The sequence below is a fragment of the Oryzias latipes genome, chromosome 4 (assembly GCF_002234675.1).
Source record: "Oryzias latipes chromosome 4, ASM223467v1".
In the NCBI taxonomy this organism is placed as follows: domain Eukaryota; kingdom Metazoa; phylum Chordata; class Actinopteri; order Beloniformes; family Adrianichthyidae; genus Oryzias; species Oryzias latipes.
Window position 1 is genome coordinate 14,984,422 of NC_019862.2, and position 20,690 is coordinate 15,005,111.

Genomic DNA, 20,690 nt, shown 5'->3' on the forward strand with positions numbered 1-20,690 from the left:
GTATAAAAATTATACTCCAAATGACCCTTGTCGACATAGGAGGCAAACATCAAACATAAAAGGGCTCATCTGATTGATCAACAGCGTAAACGGGTCCTTCCGATTGGTTAAAAGCATAAAGGGATTTATTTCATTTGTTCAATATTTCAAGCTGCCGTGAGTTTGTTTTAGCACATTTAACCCTTGTGCTATCTTAGATGACCCCCCCTTACTTTGACATGTTCTCCCTACCATGACAAAGGTGGATAAAGGTGGAAAGATTTCATGTAATCCATGGACACCAGTGAAGATCACAAATCATTGAAGAAAAAAGGTTCAGAGCACTGTCTAGTGGGTCTAGATGACCCAACTCCCAATGTTAAAGTGCCTAGGACAGCACAAGGGTCAAGGTAACCATTTATTGCGATTTTCGCCGTCTTTTGCGGTATGCATATTGCACAGCTTGATGTTGCGATAACGATAAATTTGCGGTATATTGTGCAGGCCTAGTGTTTGTCAAGTTTTTAATCTAAAGTTAAAGAAGCAAAAAGTAAAAATAAACAGCTGGTTTAGCTTTTCAACACCCAGTTTGAGCTGCATTTTATATGTTTTGCTTAGAGTATCTGACATTCACATGTGTCCTATTTTGACAAGCAGGGATGTCAGTGGATCTTATTTCAGGTTATATATCAAACTGCTGACTCACCCCTGTGAGAGGCAGCCTCTGTTTCTTCTGACCGGCCCCCTGCGCTGCTCGAGTTTCCTGTGTTAAATACAAAGAAGGAAGTGAATGAAAAAACTAGTATTACTGTAGGTGAAGAAACATGCTCCACCAAATAGCTCCAGGTGTTTTCAAATCAATGGATGAAAGTGTACTCACTGGAGAGAATTCGTTTGGTTGAAACCTGAATCAAAACAGTGATACAAAGTTGAATTAATTTACATTTTTAGGATTACTAACAATATTAGCTAATCTTTTTACAAAAAAAGCATTAAAATGTAAATTTTCTACTAGAAAAGACAAAACAGCATTTGATAAATAATTTATACAAGTTCAACTCCTTCATAACCGTTGCTGAAGACTCTCGGCTATCATGGAGTCATGGCAACTGGACTTAAAATATTCTTATATATTTAATATCTTAAGTCCAGTTGTCATGACTAAACTTCAAGATTCCTTGATAAATATTTTTTAATTACCGTATTTTCTGGACTATAAGCTGCTCTTTTTATCCTAGGTTTTGAACCATGCAGCTTATACAAAGGTGCATCTATTCTGTGTGGTTTTTTTTCCACCACTAGGAGCACTCTAACCAGAATTAGAATCAACAATAATAATAGATAAATCAATGCAAAGAAGAATAGACTACGCTACTTTTTCTTTAGCAGATAGAACACGGATGGTAAATTACCAACCAATGGAGACAAATAACCTGACTTCATGTGTTTCAGCGAAGATGATTACAGTGACTTGTGGTTTGGAGAAATGAAGGTAGATATATACTGGTTATTTATTATTATTATATTATTGTTATTTAATATTTTTATATACTTGGTTCTGATCCGTTTTAATAAGCAAAGTTGCTGCTGTGTTAAAAGGCACTGTTTGGACGTACATGTACATTAACAGTACAAAATCGTTCTTTACATGCAGTAAATAGCTAATTTTTCAACAGATATCTGCAGCTTAAAGCCCGGTGCGGCTTGTATATCTTTGAGAGCAGATGCTGCTTATATACAGGTGGGCTCTATAGTCCTTAAAATACTGTAATCAAATTCTCCAGTAGCTGTAAGTTCTCTTAATGTTTGAATGATGGTAGCAGACATAAAGGCGACCTGCTGCCGTGCTCCTCGGTTTGGCGGCAGAGTGAGCGCTCCCACTGTGGCTTTCAGCTCCTTCTCTGTGGCCACGGAGCTGCTGCGATTGCCGCTGGTCACCGGTCGGATCTGGATGTGGAATTTTTTGGGCTCCTCATCATCAAAGTCCGAATCGCTGGAGTAGAAGGTGTTGTCCTTCCCCTCAGAGCAGCGTTCAGGAGGTGGTTAAGGACAAAAACTGTTTGGGGCAAAAAGGTCTACATAACAGGAACTATAAGGGCAAATAGCAAAAAGGGGGAAAGTTGTGGTATAAAATGAATTATGGAAATTATTTTAAGGGATGTGTAAAAGTTTATTAAAGGTTAAAAATGAGAACTTCTGAAGTACTTTCAAGGTTCAAGTTAAAACCTTTCCAACACCACAACTGAGGTTTATTAGATATTTATTTGAGTATGTGTACAGGTCTTTTAAAGACCCACTCCAATGAAATTTGTGCTTTAATCCTGTTCTTGTGGCTTCTTCTCATGATGGAAGACAAAGAAAATTTAGATTAAAATTGCAGGAGTGGACAAAAAAGGCCAGTAGCTGTGACAAAAACTACAATCGCTGGGCCACAAGCTCCCTGCTCCGCTCTGTTCTGATGCATCCACTTATAGACAAACACATCCACGTACATATTTATTTTCCTCGTCGGAGCTGGCAAAGAAAACCCACACATTCTCAGGGAGAACATGCAAACTCCATACAATAATCCATCTGTTATGTTGTTAGCACAAGAGGAAAAAAGATCAGTGATGGTAGTGCTGTAGCTTTGTGTCTTTTGTCCACAGCTGTCAAAATGCTAACCTGCTTCTTTGAATGCTCACATAAAAAAACAAAACACCTTTGTGTTACTTCATAAATTCCCATTTCAAACACTTAGAGGCCATTCAGGGAAAAGGTATTGAGGAAGTACACAAGGCTCTTGATTCTAGAGGATTACAAAGGCAGGCTGTCGCATATTTGAGAGGAACATGCTGCCACTGATAAATGGATCAGAGCTACTGAGTTAGACAAGGCCATTCAAGTAACAAGTTAGCAGGGAAATCCATTTAAAGTTAAGGACTGCACACGGCGCGCCTCACTTTTCTTCATTTACAGTTACAAGGGAACATGTTTACTCACTTGAACTGCCAAACTCGCATGAGAGCAGCATCATTTACTGACTAATAGGCTAAACTTTCCCTCTGAACTTCTCATTACACTTCATCTGCCTCCTTTAAAACAGCTTTTTTAAGGGTACTGAACAAACGCGTGGGTTTCATTTAACAGACAAGAGTCGATCACAAGACTGACTGGGTGTTGGGAAATCCTGTTTAATCTTAAGCAGTGAGGACGTCCTGAAGATTAAGATGGGTTTCAGACCCCGTGACCCTAAACATTGCGTAAAACGTAAAAATCAAAATAGATTGGTGGAAAGACCACTGTCAGCTATGAAAGCCACAGGAAAGAGCAAAAAAAAACAAAATAAAAGGATATCATTCTGATTGCCGTCAGCTCGGATGACAAATCCTTCATCGTCCACTTCCAGTGGTGAACTCTAGATGAACACACACGCCAGACAAACAGGCAGATAGCAACACACAAAACTTAATAAGTGCTTCCTTGTAGAGTAAAACAGCACTTAACACAGGTGTGAATCAATTTCAGAATATTGCAGTATGTTAGTCAGTCAAAAGGCATTTGAGACCACTTTCGATGTCCTGCACAAACACACATCTCTCATCTTTGACACCCACGCACAGGTTAACAAACTCACACACACGTTCTTCTTTAGGTGCATCTGGTCTTGAGCTTACTTAGGTTGTATTCAGACTAGAAAAATCTCTTGGTCCAGACCCAGTCCACTTAATTTGTTACGGATCGAGTCTTGAACCTTTCATTTGTTCTGTATTCAGTGTATTCAAGCAATGTGGATCACGTTAAAAGTTGTTTTGATGAGTCTGAATTCATCTGACCACATTTCAATGAGTTGCTGTGTCTCGTTGTTATTCTGTTGGGGAACTATAAGGTAGCTTTTAGGGTGACGTCACAGCAACACCTGTCAGGCACGTGCCGCGTAACGAGACACAGAAAAGCATGTAAGAAGCTGTGATAAAATAAACGTTTTAACCAATTAACAGTCGAACCCTTTTTTTCTGTTTGATAACACAACAATTGTTGCGTTATACTTGTCTGCTGCTCATCTGTTGCTACATTCCTACTTTTTTTACGTCCTCTATGGTGGCCTATTTGGTTCAGTTTCTCCGCTCTGGGAAAAGACTGTAATCAGACGGCGAAATCTCAGAGCGAACCGAAGCTCAGTCCGACTGGAAACGAACCGAGACCTCCAAAGATTAGTCTGAGAGTGGTTCATGGTCCTGGACCAGGGTCCGCTTGAATGTATTCAAATTGAGAATTTGTTCTGGATTATCGGAGGAAACGAACTCTGGTATACTTTAAGCAAACCAAATGTGTCCAGTCTGAATACACCCTTTGAAACAACGTTTCAAGAAAACTCCATGCTTCCATCACCCACTTCTTTACTTTCCACAACATAAAAAACTCTTTTTTTACCAGTAAAAGTTAGTCTATGTGGAGATTTTAACAACTAGTTTATTTGTTTTTTGTCTTCCGTTAAGAATGAACCAGTTTACTTACCATTCCGTCCATCACAGCTGAATCCCTGCAAATGTAAAACAAAAAAAATAATAATCACGTTTTTTGTTGTTTCAGCCTCCCTGGACATGTGTTTTTTTATATGTTTGTGTTCACTCTCACGTAGAACCTGGCTCCTTGTCCCTCTTCCCGAGCCCAGGGATCCTGAAAGCTTTTGCTCGACTCTTTTTTCCGCCTTCAGGGGCCAGAGCCGTCATGCACTCTTCAAACCCAACAGGAGCTGCAAAACATGGAAATACCAGAGGAAGAGGAAGCTTCATTAATCCTGAAGGAAATTAAAAAAATATATAGACATAAGATATGATATCACAAATACAAACAGCTGCTTCTTGTGGGTGTTTAGGCAAGTATTTTTATACTTTCTTTATACTTAAATATTTGTTTTTTTAATGAAAACTGATGCAGATAAACAGTAGGACATAGAAGTATTTGTTAGTTACTGATTCTGCAAGTATTCCCACCTAAAAAATGAGTTTGGTCAGCAAAGGACCATTTACAATAAAACATGTATGTATGTATATACACGTTTTGGGATTCCGTGTTCAAAATTGTTGTGTTCACGTGTAGCTATGCAGGTTTCTACAACAGTTTTCTGGCTCTACGTGCAAAACTCATGGCCATTGAATGATGGCATTCCTTTAACTTCATGGAAGTGCCAACTATTTAAAAATTGATCATAAAGGAAAAATTAATAATTGCGGTTTCTGCCCGGCCGGATTTATATGACGCCAAGTCTTTCATATCAGAATAGAGCTATGAAAGAAAAAGCCAGGAGCAAGATTCAGGAGATTTACACCGCTTCGACATTTTGCACCATGCCTCTTCTGACTGCAGATAGCGGCCATGCACTAGTAAACTGTAGCAAAAGAAAAAGATGAAGAAGCCCCTCCCCGCTTGTCCAGTGTGAACACCATGGGCTCAACGCATGTTCAAGAACCCACGTTTAGGGTCCTCTTGAACGTGTGTCAAGAAATCACATTGTAGGATTTGTAAAGACTGTTAAATGTTACAGAAAAAAAGTGTTTTGTCAATAACTAAAGGTTACCACAAACACTTTATTGCTCCACTCTTTGTTAGTTTGCTTCCGTTTGGATTGTTGTACCTGGTCTGTCTTTGCCCGTGCCTTTTTGTTCAGCCAACTTCTGAATGAGGGTATCGATGCCAATGTTCTCCACGTTCTGCTTGAACTCCTCATGTACCTGCAGCAGAACAGAGCAGCATCCATCATTTGTTCTAGATTGTTAGAAAACCTCAGTGCCGTAAATTCTAAAATGCAAAATGTGTCCTACTATGTATGTTAATTCAATCAAGGGTAATTTCAAATGTGAACACTGTTTGCTGAAAATAAACAGTGTTCAGCAAAAGCTAAATTACAACAAATCATGACTGACGAGATAAAAATTGGACGGTAAAGGGATGAACAGGAATGTACATACCTGTCCCACCTGGACATGAGTGTCCTCTATGGAGTGGGAGTAACTTTTCATCAGCTGCTTCATCTGCCGCAGATGAGCTTCCTCGATCTCCTGAAAATTCTGCTCAAACAGAAACAGAAAAACTTTGATCAAAGAGGGATTTCCTGAGAGGTTGTGAGGGTGGAGGAAGAGGAGAGATAAAACATCTGTGTAGTTGGCTTTTTTCGGAAGTTGTTCTAATTTAAAATTGTCTTACATAATCACAAGAAAAGTCGTTTTTTCCCCATATCTGCTCATTTGTTAGCACTTCATAGCCTGAACATAAATGTTTAAACAAACTGGAATCTTCATGTTAAAAAAAAAGTTTATACAGCAGAAAAGGCTCCAATTTTAAAAGTTATTTATCAATATAATGTCTTACATATTGTCTTAAAGTCCCACTCAGTCATCTTTTGATCTATTTTATACATGTTCCCAGTGGTCTTAATTATGATTACGCTGTTTAAGCCAAAAGCAAAAAAACAGTCATTTTCTAGGACATAGTTTCTGCAGAACGCCTCTCTTGTGGGCGGGACTGTTAGTAGGGAATAGTCCTAGAACTGTGAATACCAAATTATTATTATTACTACAACTTTTTGGGGGGAGTGATCCACTAGTAAAATAAATAAATAAATAATTTCAAATTCTAAGCTTCCCAGCCGTCTTTCGTGTGACATTGGACAGACACGTACCAGGTACCTCAAATTTGTACCATCTATTTTATCTATTTGATCAGAAAATAAACAAATATGTTTTTTACTTCAACATACGACTTGCGGCATGATTTACTTCCCAAGCGTAACATCTTCCCTCATCATGACACTTAAACCCCCCTCCTTCAGGGCTGGTACAAGATTTAATGGTTACGAGTTCATTCATCGTTTCAAAATAAAACACAGAAACTCTGATCGGTGTTTGTGGACGATTTCTATGGAAACAGAGCGGTAACCATGGAAGCATGGAGACAGTGATTAAAGGTAATGAACAGGTTGCAGGATGTGTGTGCGAGTAGGTGGGTTTGGGAGTCAGAGGATGAGGTTTCCTCTTTTTCAAGGAGGGTGGGATGTAATGCAATAAAAGAGTGGATAAGATGGTGGGAGGCGGCAGAGACGGTGAGTCAGGGAACTCTGGAGGAGGAATCCCATGACATAAAATCCCACATCAGAGGAGAGACTTCTGGTCCAGCTGGAGTCAAACCTGACCTGAGCGGACTCGCTCATTTTCTGCTCAAATTCTCCTCCCACACGGTTGTATTTCTCGATACACAATGCAAACGATTCAGCCGCTTTCTTTGACTTCAGCTCCGCCTAGTGAGAGGAGAAGAGATACGTTAATAATGCCCTTTAAGGTCCTCTCATCCAGTCACCTGAAATAAAATTAAAGACCACACTAACAGAATAAACAGATCTGATTTATCTGTAGACATGCAGCACACAGAATGAATTTTGATATAGAGCCATTACTAGAGATGTCACAACTGTCTGTTGAAAACTGAAATGTACGTTACACCATTAAACTGAATTATGTGGAAAGTGACTGAAGCAGTTCTCCAAATAGCCACTAGGGGGTCTTGTTACAGTCAATCTTTGATGAATTTTTTCATCTCTATTTGTAGATTTTATTTCTACGAGAACACTATAAGAGATTATCTAAAGTTCAATTTTTTCTTAATTTTGACAGTAATTCTGCACATTCTGAAGGTACACTCTTAATTGACAAGTGGCAGTCAAATCCAAAGCTTTGAATGACCTCCTGGCCGTGATTTAACATCCGTCAGGCCTGTTTGTTCCACATATTTGACCTTTTCCGGAAGGTCGGGGTTAAGTGACCTTGTGGCCTGGCGAGAAGGAGTCAACCACAAAGCAAAAAACTGTTGGAGCCCATTGCAAATACTCTACGAATCTGTATGAATCTGTATCTCTGTGAATCTGGTCAATGGTCTAGACACAGGCAGAATTATGAGCTAATAACACAATGGATGAGTGTGGGTAAGTAGCTTTTGCCGACGTTTTGAAAACAAAACTTGTGTGATTTTCTGTCAAGAGAATCAATGTTGTACAGAATTCACACTAAAGAAATCTTCAAAGTGGCATCCAACCTTCTCCAGTTCTTTCTGTGGTGCCCCCTCCTTTCTGAGCCGGTCCAACTCCAAACATTTGCCGTGGTAACCCTCTTTTGACTTCTGAAGGTGACTGCTCTGAACCTGCAGAGCCTGCACTGCCTCCACGGTCCCCACCATCTTCTCTTTCGTCTGGATGGTAAGCGCACGCACATTCAGAATAGGGGACTTGACGCCACACAAATCGTCACTGTGCTTTTATACTTGGAGGGCAAATGTAAAAATGACTTTAAGAGCGGGGTCAGTAATTGGATTTTCTGAGAAACAGATTAGATCAGGATGGGAAAGGCTTGATGCAAAGCAAGAGAGGAGAAAGTCTACAGCGGGATACACTGACAACAGACACTTTTTGGTTAAGACAGCCGGAGTGGATGGGTTTTTCTCAAGAATTATACCTTTCGGTGTATTTTGACCTGCTCCTCTCCGTATTTGTTTATTTCCCGGATGAGATCGTTCATCTTTTTCATGAGTTCGAGGTGGCAGAGAGCCACTTTGTCGGAGGACACCCTGAATACATCCCACATGGGTGCAAACGTCCTGAAAAACATTGTCAAATAAAAGACAAAAGTTCAAACCAAATAGTTTTAAGTTTAAGAAAAAATAACAAAAATATTTTGCAGACCTCCTCTGTTTGGACTTTTTTGTCTATCATTCAAATGACATACACTTATAAAAAAGGACGCAATGTTACACTTTCTCAGGATGCAATGTTATGTAGCAAAACAAAAATACAGCACTTATGTCAGAGGGGACAGTTATATATTCAACAACACCTCTGATGAATATAATGGGTTAAATAGAATATCTTACTAATAAAAGTAAATGATTTTTTTAGGACATTAGGACATTTAAAATGGATTAGTGCTTGCAAACGCATGTAGATTAAAAAGCACAGAGCAAGGTTTTCTAATTTGCAGGAATCAAGTGATCTAATTTCTCACGTCCTGCTTTTGTGTTCCTACGTCAGTTTGCTTCACACAACTGATGCAACATGTGACTCGACGCAAATAGGCTAAATAGAAGGCAATATGTTCTTCTAATCATATGTATGAACATTTGGTATTGCAGATGGTACTCATACATATCTCATACACAGCCATCTGAACATTACATCAATAATTATAAAACAACACCACCTCCTGGGCAATAGTGAACAGAGAGAGAGGAAGCATGAGAAAAGTGAAGGCTCTTCTGTCACTCACCCCTGTGGACTCCCATTGCTCGCCATTTTTGCCAGTTTGCTCATTGATTTCGAGTAAGTCTCCTCAATGGCTGCCCTGTAAAACACACACCCACATACAAACAAACATCAACACAAGCAGAACTATCAGGGGAGTCACTTTGAGCCAGGAGGAAATCAAGGATGCTAAAAATCCAGACAGGAAGGCAATAAATGGAAAAGATAGGTTTGGGTACATTGTGCAAAAAGCTGCATTTAAATGATAAACAGATCCAGTTTTTGTAAACCCTATCATGAAACTTAACACAACCATCTGTAGACCCGAAGGAAATAGAACGGAGAAGCACTGATCCAACCTGCCTGAGGGTAAAAAAAACAAACAAACTTGCAACTTTCTTGTATTTAGTTCACTTTGTATTTTTAGAGGTCAACAGGGATGCCAAAATTCACAGTTAAAAACCAAACTGTATGTTACGCCAATGAACAAAATCGTAAGGGAATGTGAATATATTTTCTTTAGTTGTAACTCAAAATTCAGTGACGTTAACCAACACAAGAGGATGAACCTTTTAGCTACAATGACATGTTTACAAAGTAAGCAGGGAGACACTTTCATTCACTATATTGTGCAGTTAAAACAAAAAACGCAATGGGCAAAAACCTTTCTTCACCAAAAAAAAAAAAAAAAACAGAGCTACTCATAACGAAGCATTTCTGATCCGTTTATAAACAGAAGAGTAAAAACTGAGAAATATGCTTCTAGTTTATTAAAAATGGTCTTTTTTATTTAGATTTTAACATTTTGTCCTGTGGTGCAATATAAATACCCAAACCATGTTTTAGTCAAACTAATTATTAAAAAAAAATTGCCTTTTCATCTTCAGGGAGGTCAAATAAGTCTCTTTGCCGCATAGACCCACAGATAAGGATTTATAAAAAGAAATATTAACTCCAGCAAGTAATATGACATTGTGTGTATGTGTCCATCCTGCAGAATACCAATATTTTAGCCCGCAGCTTTTTTCATTTCCTGATCCCGGATCTGTTTTCTGCTCTAGTGAATTTTATCCACCATGAGGAAAGGGCACAAGTGTCCTCCATCAATGCAACTTTAAAGTTGCATTGATGGAGGACACTCACACACTTCACTGCTCTGTTAAGTCCTTAATACAACACAGAATGACTTTAGGAGACGCTTCATCTTGTAATTGCTTTTGAAGAAACAAATGTTTTGTCAAATATAGACTAAATTAAAAAAATAACTAATGTTAGAATTATTTTGAACTTGTGCAGTCATGTTTTCTTGGTATTTTTGTCATTTTTTTTGTCTTTCAGCAGCTTCCTATAGAGGTTTTTGCAGCGAATCATCCACCTCCATCCAACTCTGTCCACTGGATCCTCCTGACTCACAACAACCACCCTCATGTCCTCCTTCACTACATCCTGAACCTCCTTTTTGGTCTTCCTCTTGGTCTCTTAAGCCTCCTTTTCCCCGCAGAGTCAGTGTCCCTACTCTCAACATGTCCAAATGTCGAAAGCATCTAACATTATCTGTTCCTCTGATGTTTTCACTCCTGATTCTCACTCCCAAAGAGAACCTTACCATCTTCAGCTCTGCTACCTCCAGCTCGAATATTTCTAACTATACTTGATTTTGTGACAAAGATCTGAAGTTTGTAAAGAAAACAGAATTAAATGAACAGGACAAAAATAAACTAGTTTATTAGTTTAAGAATAATCCAATATTGTGTGTTGGTAAAAGGCTAAATTAAAGTCTGCTGATCTCAATAAACAGCAAGATCTTCAGGTACAGTATGTGAGGGGCACCTAATTTTCTAAAAGAGCAAGTTTATTGTCTCCATAGGATGTTTGTGGAAGACTATCACAGCATGAACTGACGGATTCAGAAAACTCTAAAGCAGGTTGTGTACATGTAAAGGAAAATTCAAATCAGTCTTCTTATAATAATAAAATAATAATGGATTTATCTGCGCTTTTCAAGACACCCAAAGTGCTTACATTGTGTTCATAATTCATTCACTCCTCATTCTTACTTGGTGATGGTAGCAACGGTTGTAGCCACAGCTGCCCTGGGGCAGACTGACAGAGGCGTGGCTGCTAGTTCGCGCCTACGGCCCCTCTGACCATCACCGGGATCATTCATGCGCATTCACACACCAGTGGAGCCACACTGGAGGCAAGGAGGGTGAAGTGTCTTGCCCAAGGACACAACGACATTTTGGCTGGTGGGAGCGGGGATCGAACCGCTGACCCTTCGATCATTGGACGACCCGCTCAACCACCTGAGCCACTGTCGCCCCCAAATCAAATTATCACAGGACTGAGTGTGCAGCTATATGAAATGATCAAAAAAAGTTACTGCAAGTTTCAGCTATCATCTCAGTAAATATGTAAAATTTGAAAAACAGGCTTTTCCAGGTTATTTTGTTTTATACAATTATTTTGCCTATTTGCATTAAAAAAATCTTTCTGCAGGTTAATTCTTCACACACTGAGGCTAAGCATCTCTGGCAATTTCATAAATCAACTCACAACTTAATTAACAATTTATTATATATTTAGTATGAATCAAATTTTATTTGGTTACAGAGAACACTTTTTCCATTACTCTTGATGAAAACTGAAAAAAAGTGAATCTTGTATCTATTAAAAGATGAATTCTTATTAAAAAAAACTGAAAGTAGTTGTTTTGCAAAATAATAAAATACAAGAATTATTTTAAAAGAAAATCAGTTGATGAACCTGATGAATCAATACTGACTGATCTACCTTTGATAAAAACTATTCAGTGTTTGTACCCTGATATTACACGTTTTTGTTGAGAAGCTGCAGCTGTTAGGAGCCAAAACGACTTGATTGTTCAACAAAGAAAAGTAACAGACACATCAGGAGCCAATCCAATTTGATGAAATCCAAGAGTTACTGTCCCTGACAATCTCAGACTACACAGGGATGCTTATATTTGAACTGACCAATACCTTGTATTGTGTGAATTTTTAAAGATATTCATTAAAATAATTGAGCAGGGTCAGAGGAGGACAACATATTTGCATGAATTCTTATATGCAGGATCTAGTTTTTCTTTTTTCATTTTAGAAAATTAAACAGACTTGAGTACTCATTGCTCATTGCTTGTATTCAGTTTCCTTTTGTCTCTGTCAAGGGCAAACATCAAACTTTGACATTTTTAGGACTCAATAGTATTCTTGGAAATGTTACAGTTAGAAGAAAGTGGATCTGAGGAAACCTATGTCTGCAATTTCTAGGAAAGCTTAACATTGTTTCTGCCTTAAATAATAAGCATTTCACTTTAAACAAGTTAGATCTTATGGTCTAAAAACTAAAGAACTTTTGGTTTAAAAATAGACATTCTTCTTAGATCAGCTAAAGCGAAAATTAAATCCAATTTTTTAATGTAATTATTGAATTTATTTGCACTGGTTTTAACAAGAAAAGACTTCTTCCCTTCAGCTTTCCGTCCTTCTGGCCTGTATGGTCACCATGGGGAGCGGGATCTCATTGACTCCTTATCAATTTTCAAATCCAGACTCAAAACCTGTTTAAATTTGCTTTCCCAATTTACAATTTTCATCTTCTGCTTTCTTATTTTATCAATTATTTCAACTTATTTATTGTTTTTAAAATTTCTTGATTTTATTGTGTTTTACTTTTGAGTGAGCCAGTTTAGCTCGTGCTGGTTTGCGGCGCCTTCCGTCCGTGAAACCCAGGTTCGACTCCGGGCTGCTCCCTCTTCCCTTCTCTACCTCTGCCGGTTCCAAGCCCGGTTTGAGAAGGTTGCGTCAGGAAGGGCATCCGGCGTAAAACATTGCCAAATTTACCATGCGACTTGTTCGCTGTGGCGACCCCTGATGGGAGAAGCCGAAAGTGGAAGGATTGTGTTTTACTTTTGAATCTGTACAGTGTCCTTGAGTGTTTTGAAAGGGGCTTTTAAATAAAATGCATTACTATTATTATAATTACCGGTGTAAATCTTGTTGTGATGGAAATGTTCAAACTCAGGAAGCTACAACACAGGAATGACACAGTTTGTGTCCTCACTACAAGCACAGCAGAGACGAGTCAGAGGTCACATGAGACTAATTTGTCATCTAAAACAAGAACTTGTTTACAGAAAAGAAATTCAAATCCATGTTTAGATCCACAAACACATCAGAAGGGGGACATCACAGCAGTTTGATTATCATCTGAGCGTTTCGGTCAACTCAACAACAAGAGGATTTTTGTAGAATTTCTTCCAGGAACAGAATAAAAAAAATAAAAAAAGTAGCTTCTCCAGAAGAGACTTTTCCTTTCACAGACGTCTTTACAAACTCACAGGAACCTTACCTCTCTCGGACAAATTCAGCCAGCTCCTTGGTTGCCAGCTGACCATGCTTCATGTTGTGATACAGCACGTCAAAGCCGGCATTCTTTTCCCCCTGCATATGAACACACGTGTGGATTTTGTTAGCATCAAGTCAGGGAAAAGTCAACTGACACTCTAACGTTAAACAGGAGTGAAGTCGGCTGGTGCATCACTCCATCCACTTTCACAGCTCCACAGGAAAATGGATTTGGGAAAACACCGTTTAGACTGGCTGTTGATATATTCATTTAGGAATAAGTATATGTACAAGAGATGCCGCTATTTTTTAATATTATTTATGATACATCTTCCTTGAAAAAGAGATTCTTAATCTCAATGGGACATTTCTAATTCAGAATTTAAGTCCTTCACATTTCCTGGTCTCTATGCACCCCCCACCCCCAAAAAAGAAAAAACTTAGCCTAATTCTGTTAAGTACTATGAATTGCTCCTGTACTTTAATTATAATTTAATTAAACCTTACTCCTAATTTCTATTAAAAGGACGATAAAAAATGGACACAAAAAAATATTTTTTTTAAGCGAAGACCTAAACTGTCAATTCTGTTGATAGCTCAGACTTAACTCCCACACATTGGGGGGGGTGGGGGACATGCCGCTTTATTCACTGAAACTTTCCTCCATCTGACATTTATATGTCAAGCACAGCACCAGTGCAAACTTGAATCATTATCTTTAAAATGTAAAAAAAACAACAACAAAAAACCACACACACACACACACACAAACAAGCTGTTCTGGAGGACAATTGCCAACCTTGCAGCCCAACAGATTTAACACAAACCACCTCACATTCATAAATGTTGTAATCACACACACTTGCGAACTGTAATCCACACAAGTGTGGCTGAGACAGCAGCATCGGAACACAAAAGGCCACGTCTGCCTCATGGCTTTCTTTCTGCCAGCCAACAGTCGGGCGGCTTTTGCAGACACAAACCCAGACAGCTGCTTTTCTGCACCTAAAAATACGCTGTTGGAGGAGAACAAACTCTTCCCAGGTACCGGGGGAATGGCTGGAATGCCAAGGAGAGGGGTCGACAAAAAACCGCATGCAAAAAACACACACCCCAACCTGCATAGTCAGCAAACAAACCACACGTAGACTGAGCTCTGGGCTCCCAACAGGCAGCACAGGAACCGTCCCTCAAAAAAAATATTTAAAAAATAAATGAAAGGTAAATGTGACAGAAGAACAAGCAGGGCAGGTCTGTACCTGAAGCATCACTGCTGACAGTCACATCTTATTTAGACTTTTAATTCAATACATCAGAGGAAAAGTGAAAAGAATTCCACAAATGTATTTAAGCCATGTTAAACTGGGTTAAAAGGTCATGGTTACCTAAAATAGAAACTCAAGTTTTCACAAATGTTTCCTCAGTCCCTCCCCCCAACAATGACATAAAGCCGACAACTTGACCCTTAAAATAATACAAAGTACTCAATGACACATAAACGCAAATCTAAAGAATGTAGGGACACCATGGCTGAAAAGATCTAATCGTGTTAGTCCCGAGATTTGAACCAGTAACCCTCTGGTTTGATGTTGATGTCTCTAAGCATTAACCTTGGTTATGATTTAAACATGTTATGCTACAAAAAGACAATAATTTGTTTAGTAATTTAATTGAATCTCAGTAATCTTAAAATCGCTCTTTACTTGCTTGATTACAGAATCCCATTTAAAAGTGATGCAGAGTTAAGATGTTTTTCTTTTAAAGGGGGGGGGGGGGGGGTAAAATTTTTGTGATGTTAGCCTCAGACTAATTTACATCTGCAGCTCCTCCGAATAAATGGATTTACTCAGTGGGACATTAAACTGTTTAGTTACATATATTCAATCATCTCTTCAAAAAGTCAGTTTCTTCCAGTTGGGGGATGACCTTTGTTGAAATCCTACCCTCACAACAGAAAGGTGAGCCGTCAGCTGAACCTTCGGCCTCACACAGAGCTGAGCACAGCACCTGTCCACCAATGCTGGCAGGCTGGCCTGTTGGCTGCAAACAAGGACTGCAAGCCTGGTAAGAGGCTCAAGACTCACTTAAAAATGTTTTAGGGTCTGATTGTAATATTTAGCTGCTAATAGGGTAAGTAATAGTCATGTGATTCTTACTATTTTTTACATTTGTCCATATTTGCTATCAATGACTTCTTGCTTAAAAATGATAAAGTAGTTTCATGAGATGAGATGCAGAGGAACTGGTTCTGTCCACGTTTAGGCTGAAATCCAGTACTTCAGACATTGGGGGATCTGCACGGCCCGTACCACAGGGCTGAGTAACACTGCAGACACGTAAACAGAGGTTAAAGGATTAGGAGCAGAAGCCAGGATGCCAACATAACTGAAAACCTGCTGGAATGAGTTTGTGCAGAGGTTCTATCATTTCAGGCTCAATCCTATCTACAACATCTTTTTTCAGCGCTAATGTTAACACAACATGCCAGTGGAAGTAAATGAGATTTACAGACGCACCACTACCAAAGTTTACCCCCATTTGAACAGACACTTTCCCTATGAGCTTTGCGCCAACAGCTCGGGTCTACAGCATTAGAAGAGAAGCCAGAGATGTCACAGTCAAACACAGCTCAGACTGACAAAGTGATGTTGACCTCACTTTCACTTTGAGGCAAATTTTGAAAAACGGAACAAATCTTATTCCACACCCACCCAGCAGCTGCAGGGTTATCCTTCACACTTTGACATGAATAAAAGTAAGTAACTTCCTTCATCTCCAGAGAAATAAGCCTGTTGGTCACAATGATGTGAAAGAACAGCTTTATTCCGAGTCACACTGCTGGGTTAATGCATTTGAAATAGGCGTATATTTTAAAGAAAATTATTTTAGTTTATAGATTTTGACTTAACTGTTAATGCTAGCTAGCCCTTTAAGTGACTAACGTAGCTGCCAGCTCTCTGCATAAAAATAAAAATAAATATTTTCTTGTTTCCATTTGTTGCAGATCCTTCAGGTGAGAAATGAAAGCTTTTCTAGAAACAACAACAATATAGTTATTTATGATATTTACATGTCAAAGCAGCTTTAAAAAGTTAAGTGTTTAAAGTGGATGAAGGTTGTCAGTCATCTGGGTGACGTCGTCTTGATATTGAATAATGGCATTTGGACTTTAGGTCCAGATGTCACACGTTAGTAGTGGACTTGGCTTAATTGGCTTCATCAGTCTAACTGATTAAGCTACTTGAATGAGCGGGGAAAACATTTCAAAGAATTATTTATGTCCAGATGCCATAATTCAACTTCAAGGTAAGTGTTTAAAGTTAATACATCTGCAAAAATAGGTTTTAGCCGAACGGCTTTCAGTGTTGGTCTTTTATTTGGCACACCAGTTTTTTTTTAAACCTTACAGATTAGTACATTAACTAATCTCATCATCAAACTTTCTTACAGCACGAGCATCAAAGGTACCGCTTCCCTGTTGCAACAATAGATAACAGTGTGAAGGATTTGGCCGGCTTGTGAAAAAAATAAAATCAAATATTTCATTAAACTTTGGGTGCAATTGTATAATTAAGTGCAGGATGTTTTAGTTAGACATGATTGATTGTAATAAAATGTCAAGTCAAACTCTTTCTATTTGTAAATAACGCAAGTTAGTTTTTTCTGCATGTCTCCTTGATTTGGTTTTCTTTTTATATAGATTTGATGATTGTTCCTTGTTCCGTTGCTGAATTTGTAGTGCTCTATATTGTGCAGCACAGAAAAATGCACTGGACCACTACTGTGCAAGTTGCTAGTTTGAAACCAGAGTCGCCTACAGTTCAATCAAAATAACAATTAAAAAAAGGCATGTGACGTAAAACTTCTGCCAAATACCCATGAGCAAATTATTTTTCTGTAAAATACATTAGAACAAATATTTTAAATATTTGAGATATTCTTGTATATAACGATGAGGCCATTTGACTTACAACTGTTAGAAATGTATTTATATATGGTATGTATAATTATAAATGTATCACTACTCATTTAAAATCTAGAGTTTATTCAGGGATAGCAAAAAAAATACATAATGCCACTATTTGATAACATGTATGCCTCCTAGGATTGTGAGACTTCCAATCCAAGAGAAGCCAGAAGGGAAAAACTAAAAAGGGACAAAACAGTGTCTTGTTTCAGAACGGAATCACATGTCTCTGACCGTGCAACAACACAAAGTGTACAGTCACATTGAGTGGTCATACTCTTGGCTAGGACTCAGACAAGCTAAGACACAAAACCAAGTGAGAAGGTTTTTGAAGAAAACAGATTGAAAGATGGCACTCACAAAAGTTTGCTGCTGGTTAATCTGACTGAACAAATCAACAGAGCTCCAAACCAGGAGACACTCCTGAAGTGACTGGACAAGTGAGTGGAAGCTTTCCCCAAGCCTCAAGGAAAGGAGTATTTGATGTATGCAAACACCCCCCCCCCCCATCTTAACCCCTTTGCCGATCTCTTTTTCATCAATTGAGTTGACCGTTTTGGTCATGCATGGTGGAGTTCATTAGCATGACAATGGGTAGAAGGATGGGAAAGGAAGACCAGAGAATTTGGGGGAGGTTTATGGTGAGGTTGGAAAAAACGGCCTGGTTTTTCCATGGAGCCTGACTCTGCAGTGCAGAGAGGATTCTCAAGGATCCACTTCGGTATGGTCAACAGAAGAGAGAGATAAATGTCATCTGTCTTTAAATGTCACAGTGGAGAGCATCCTCATTTTAAGCTGATCCAACTTCAGGTCAATAACCTCAGTCATTATACACTGCTTGGCTAGTGACCAATCATTTAAATAGATGTCAGTGTCTAAAATATTGCTTAGGTGAATTTTACAAAGAGAACACAGTAGTGTCAACAAGAAGAAAAAAAATCAAGAGTTAAAGATCAAAAGTTCAATGAAGGGTCATTTCTGCTGACCGTTCGTCAACATATCTGAAGCTGCTTTGGAGAAACGGCAAAAGTTCATCAAGATCTTGAACTTCTTCTTCCACTTTCGGCTTCTCCCATCAGGGGTCGCCACAGCGAACGAGTCGCATGGTAGATTTGGCAATGTTTTACGCCGGATGCCCTTCCTGACGCAACCTTCTCAAACCGGGCTTGGAACCGGCAGAGGTAGAGAAGGGAACAGGGAGCAGCCCGGAGTCGAACCCTGGTTTCACGGACGGCAGGCGCTGCAAACCAGCACGAGCTAAACCGGCTGCTGTCATCAAGATCTTGAACAATAGTCAAAATATTCTCTAACTTAAAGACCAACTTCAATGAAAATTGGGTTTTCAACAAGTTCTTGTAGTATTTTTCTCATTATGGAGGACATATATAAATGAAATCAAAATTCTGAGTATTTCCTGATTCAAATCACTGTGAATCAGGAGCAAACACCAAAAATGCAATTTGGAAAAGATTGTAGAAGTGAGATAAAAGCTACAATCGGTAGGCCACAAACTCCCTGCTCCATTCTGATGCATCCACTTGCAGACAAACAATTCTGTTAACCTCTCTGTTTTCCTGTTCTGAGCGGACTTCTGGCTCTAAACTGTACAGCTGGATAGCTCCAGTAAGGCTCACCCTTTTTGTTGCACCTGAAATGTTAGCTAGGGGCTGTGAGGGGCTGTAAGCTAGCAAGGGTGCGTGTATATTAAAGAAATGATTGGAAAGTGGGGGTGGGCTTACTCCGCACCAACTGTCCCACCCACAACTCCTGTCGCTCTGCAGAAACTATGTCCTAGAAAACGTGACAGGATTCTTTGGATTCAGGCTAATAATGGCATAATCATTAATAAAGGACCACTGGGAACGCTTTTACAATAGAACAAACGATAATAACTTGTTTTGAGTGTCTATTAAAAAAGTTTTATTTATCTATAACATTGTAAATGGATTACTTCAGGGGTTCTCAAAGTGCAGCCCGGGGGCCAATGGCGGCCCGCAGGAAGATTTTTTGTGGCCCTCAATAAAGGAGAGCCAGAGCAGATTCCTTCGAGGAAAAAATGTTGTGTTGGCGAGGAGAAACGGTGCTTTCAAGCTAAGTGGACAAATGTTTACTTTGTCATACCTCATGGGCTGGATAAAGTCATGTGCCTTATTTGCAAGCTGGTAAATGCAATGCTCAAAGAATTCAATAAAAATCGTCACAATGTTACAAATTATAAAAACTATGACAAATTTACCGGTAAGGAGCGCTCCAACAACTACAATGAGGCTATGCTGCACAGAAGATAATGTTTACCGAAATGGCTAAATCCAGTGAAGCTGTGACAGAAGCTAGCTACATCGTGACTTTGGAAATAGCCCAGCAAAGCAAGCCCTTCAGTGATGGGGAGTTTGTAAAAAGAATGTATGCTGAAAGTAGCTGACATTATTTGTCCAGAGCAAAAGAAAAAGTTTGTCAAATGATACAATGACTAGACGAGTAGAAGATCTGCACAGCAACCTCCTTCTGCAACTGGGAAAACATCTGGAGGGCCTGGTTAACTGTAAAAATGACAGTCATTAAAGTTTTTAAAAACAACTTTTTCAGTTTATCCATTTTTTTAAACCAAAATTGGCCCCCAGTCTAATGTTGAGTTCCTAATTTGGCCTTCCGCTACAAATTCACTTGTTTCTATGGCTTCATTTTTTCCAGTCAGTAAAAAGGTAGCAAACCGCATCATGAGATTTTCAGAAAAGTAGGCCAGAAGTATCCCAAACGATGGCCCTGTCACTTTGTCATGAAGCTATCTAGTCTGCCGACTAACCTGCCCGTCAGTGCTGCTGCTGCTGGGAGTTGTGCTGATTTAGACTTTTTCTGCTGACCGGGCAGGAATAGCAGAGTGAGCACAGCTCTGTAGAAGTGACAGTAATGGTGGCAACAGGTCGAGAGACAGATAGAAAGCCCCACACAACATAAAAAAAAGTTTAAATGCAGGTCTTAGTGTTTGTTACTGAGGAAATGTGAGGGTTAGAATGGATTTTCTTCGGTCTACATATAACTGCGATACAGATCTATGGTGGATTTAGAAAATGTTGAATGTAAATTAGATTCACAAATGAAGGCGTGTCATGGA

General features: G+C 39.1%; 1 protein-coding gene across 2 annotated transcripts in view; it reads right to left on the minus strand.

Annotated features, from left to right (window-relative positions):
- Positions 1 to 20,690, minus strand: part of LOC101171653 (F-BAR domain only protein 1) — a 46,889-nt gene that overhangs the window by 11,281 nt on the left and 14,918 nt on the right. For both annotated transcript variants that reach the window (XM_011474072.3, XM_011474071.3), the window contains exons 3-15: positions 13,616 to 13,707; positions 9,270 to 9,344; positions 8,463 to 8,604; positions 8,047 to 8,199; positions 7,151 to 7,255; positions 5,931 to 6,029; positions 5,597 to 5,693; positions 4,597 to 4,714; positions 4,477 to 4,501; positions 3,316 to 3,376; positions 1,816 to 2,009; positions 860 to 884; positions 686 to 742 (exon numbers count right to left, since the gene is read on the minus strand). In XM_011474072.3, the coding sequence (XP_011472374.1) occupies positions 686 to 742; positions 860 to 884; positions 1,816 to 2,009; positions 3,316 to 3,376; positions 4,477 to 4,501; positions 4,597 to 4,714; positions 5,597 to 5,693; positions 5,931 to 6,029; positions 7,151 to 7,255; positions 8,047 to 8,199; positions 8,463 to 8,604; positions 9,270 to 9,344; positions 13,616 to 13,707 (1,243 nt within the window). The remainder of the gene's footprint in view (positions 1 to 685; positions 743 to 859; positions 885 to 1,815; positions 2,010 to 3,315; positions 3,377 to 4,476; positions 4,502 to 4,596; positions 4,715 to 5,596; positions 5,694 to 5,930; positions 6,030 to 7,150; positions 7,256 to 8,046; positions 8,200 to 8,462; positions 8,605 to 9,269; positions 9,345 to 13,615; positions 13,708 to 20,690) is intronic.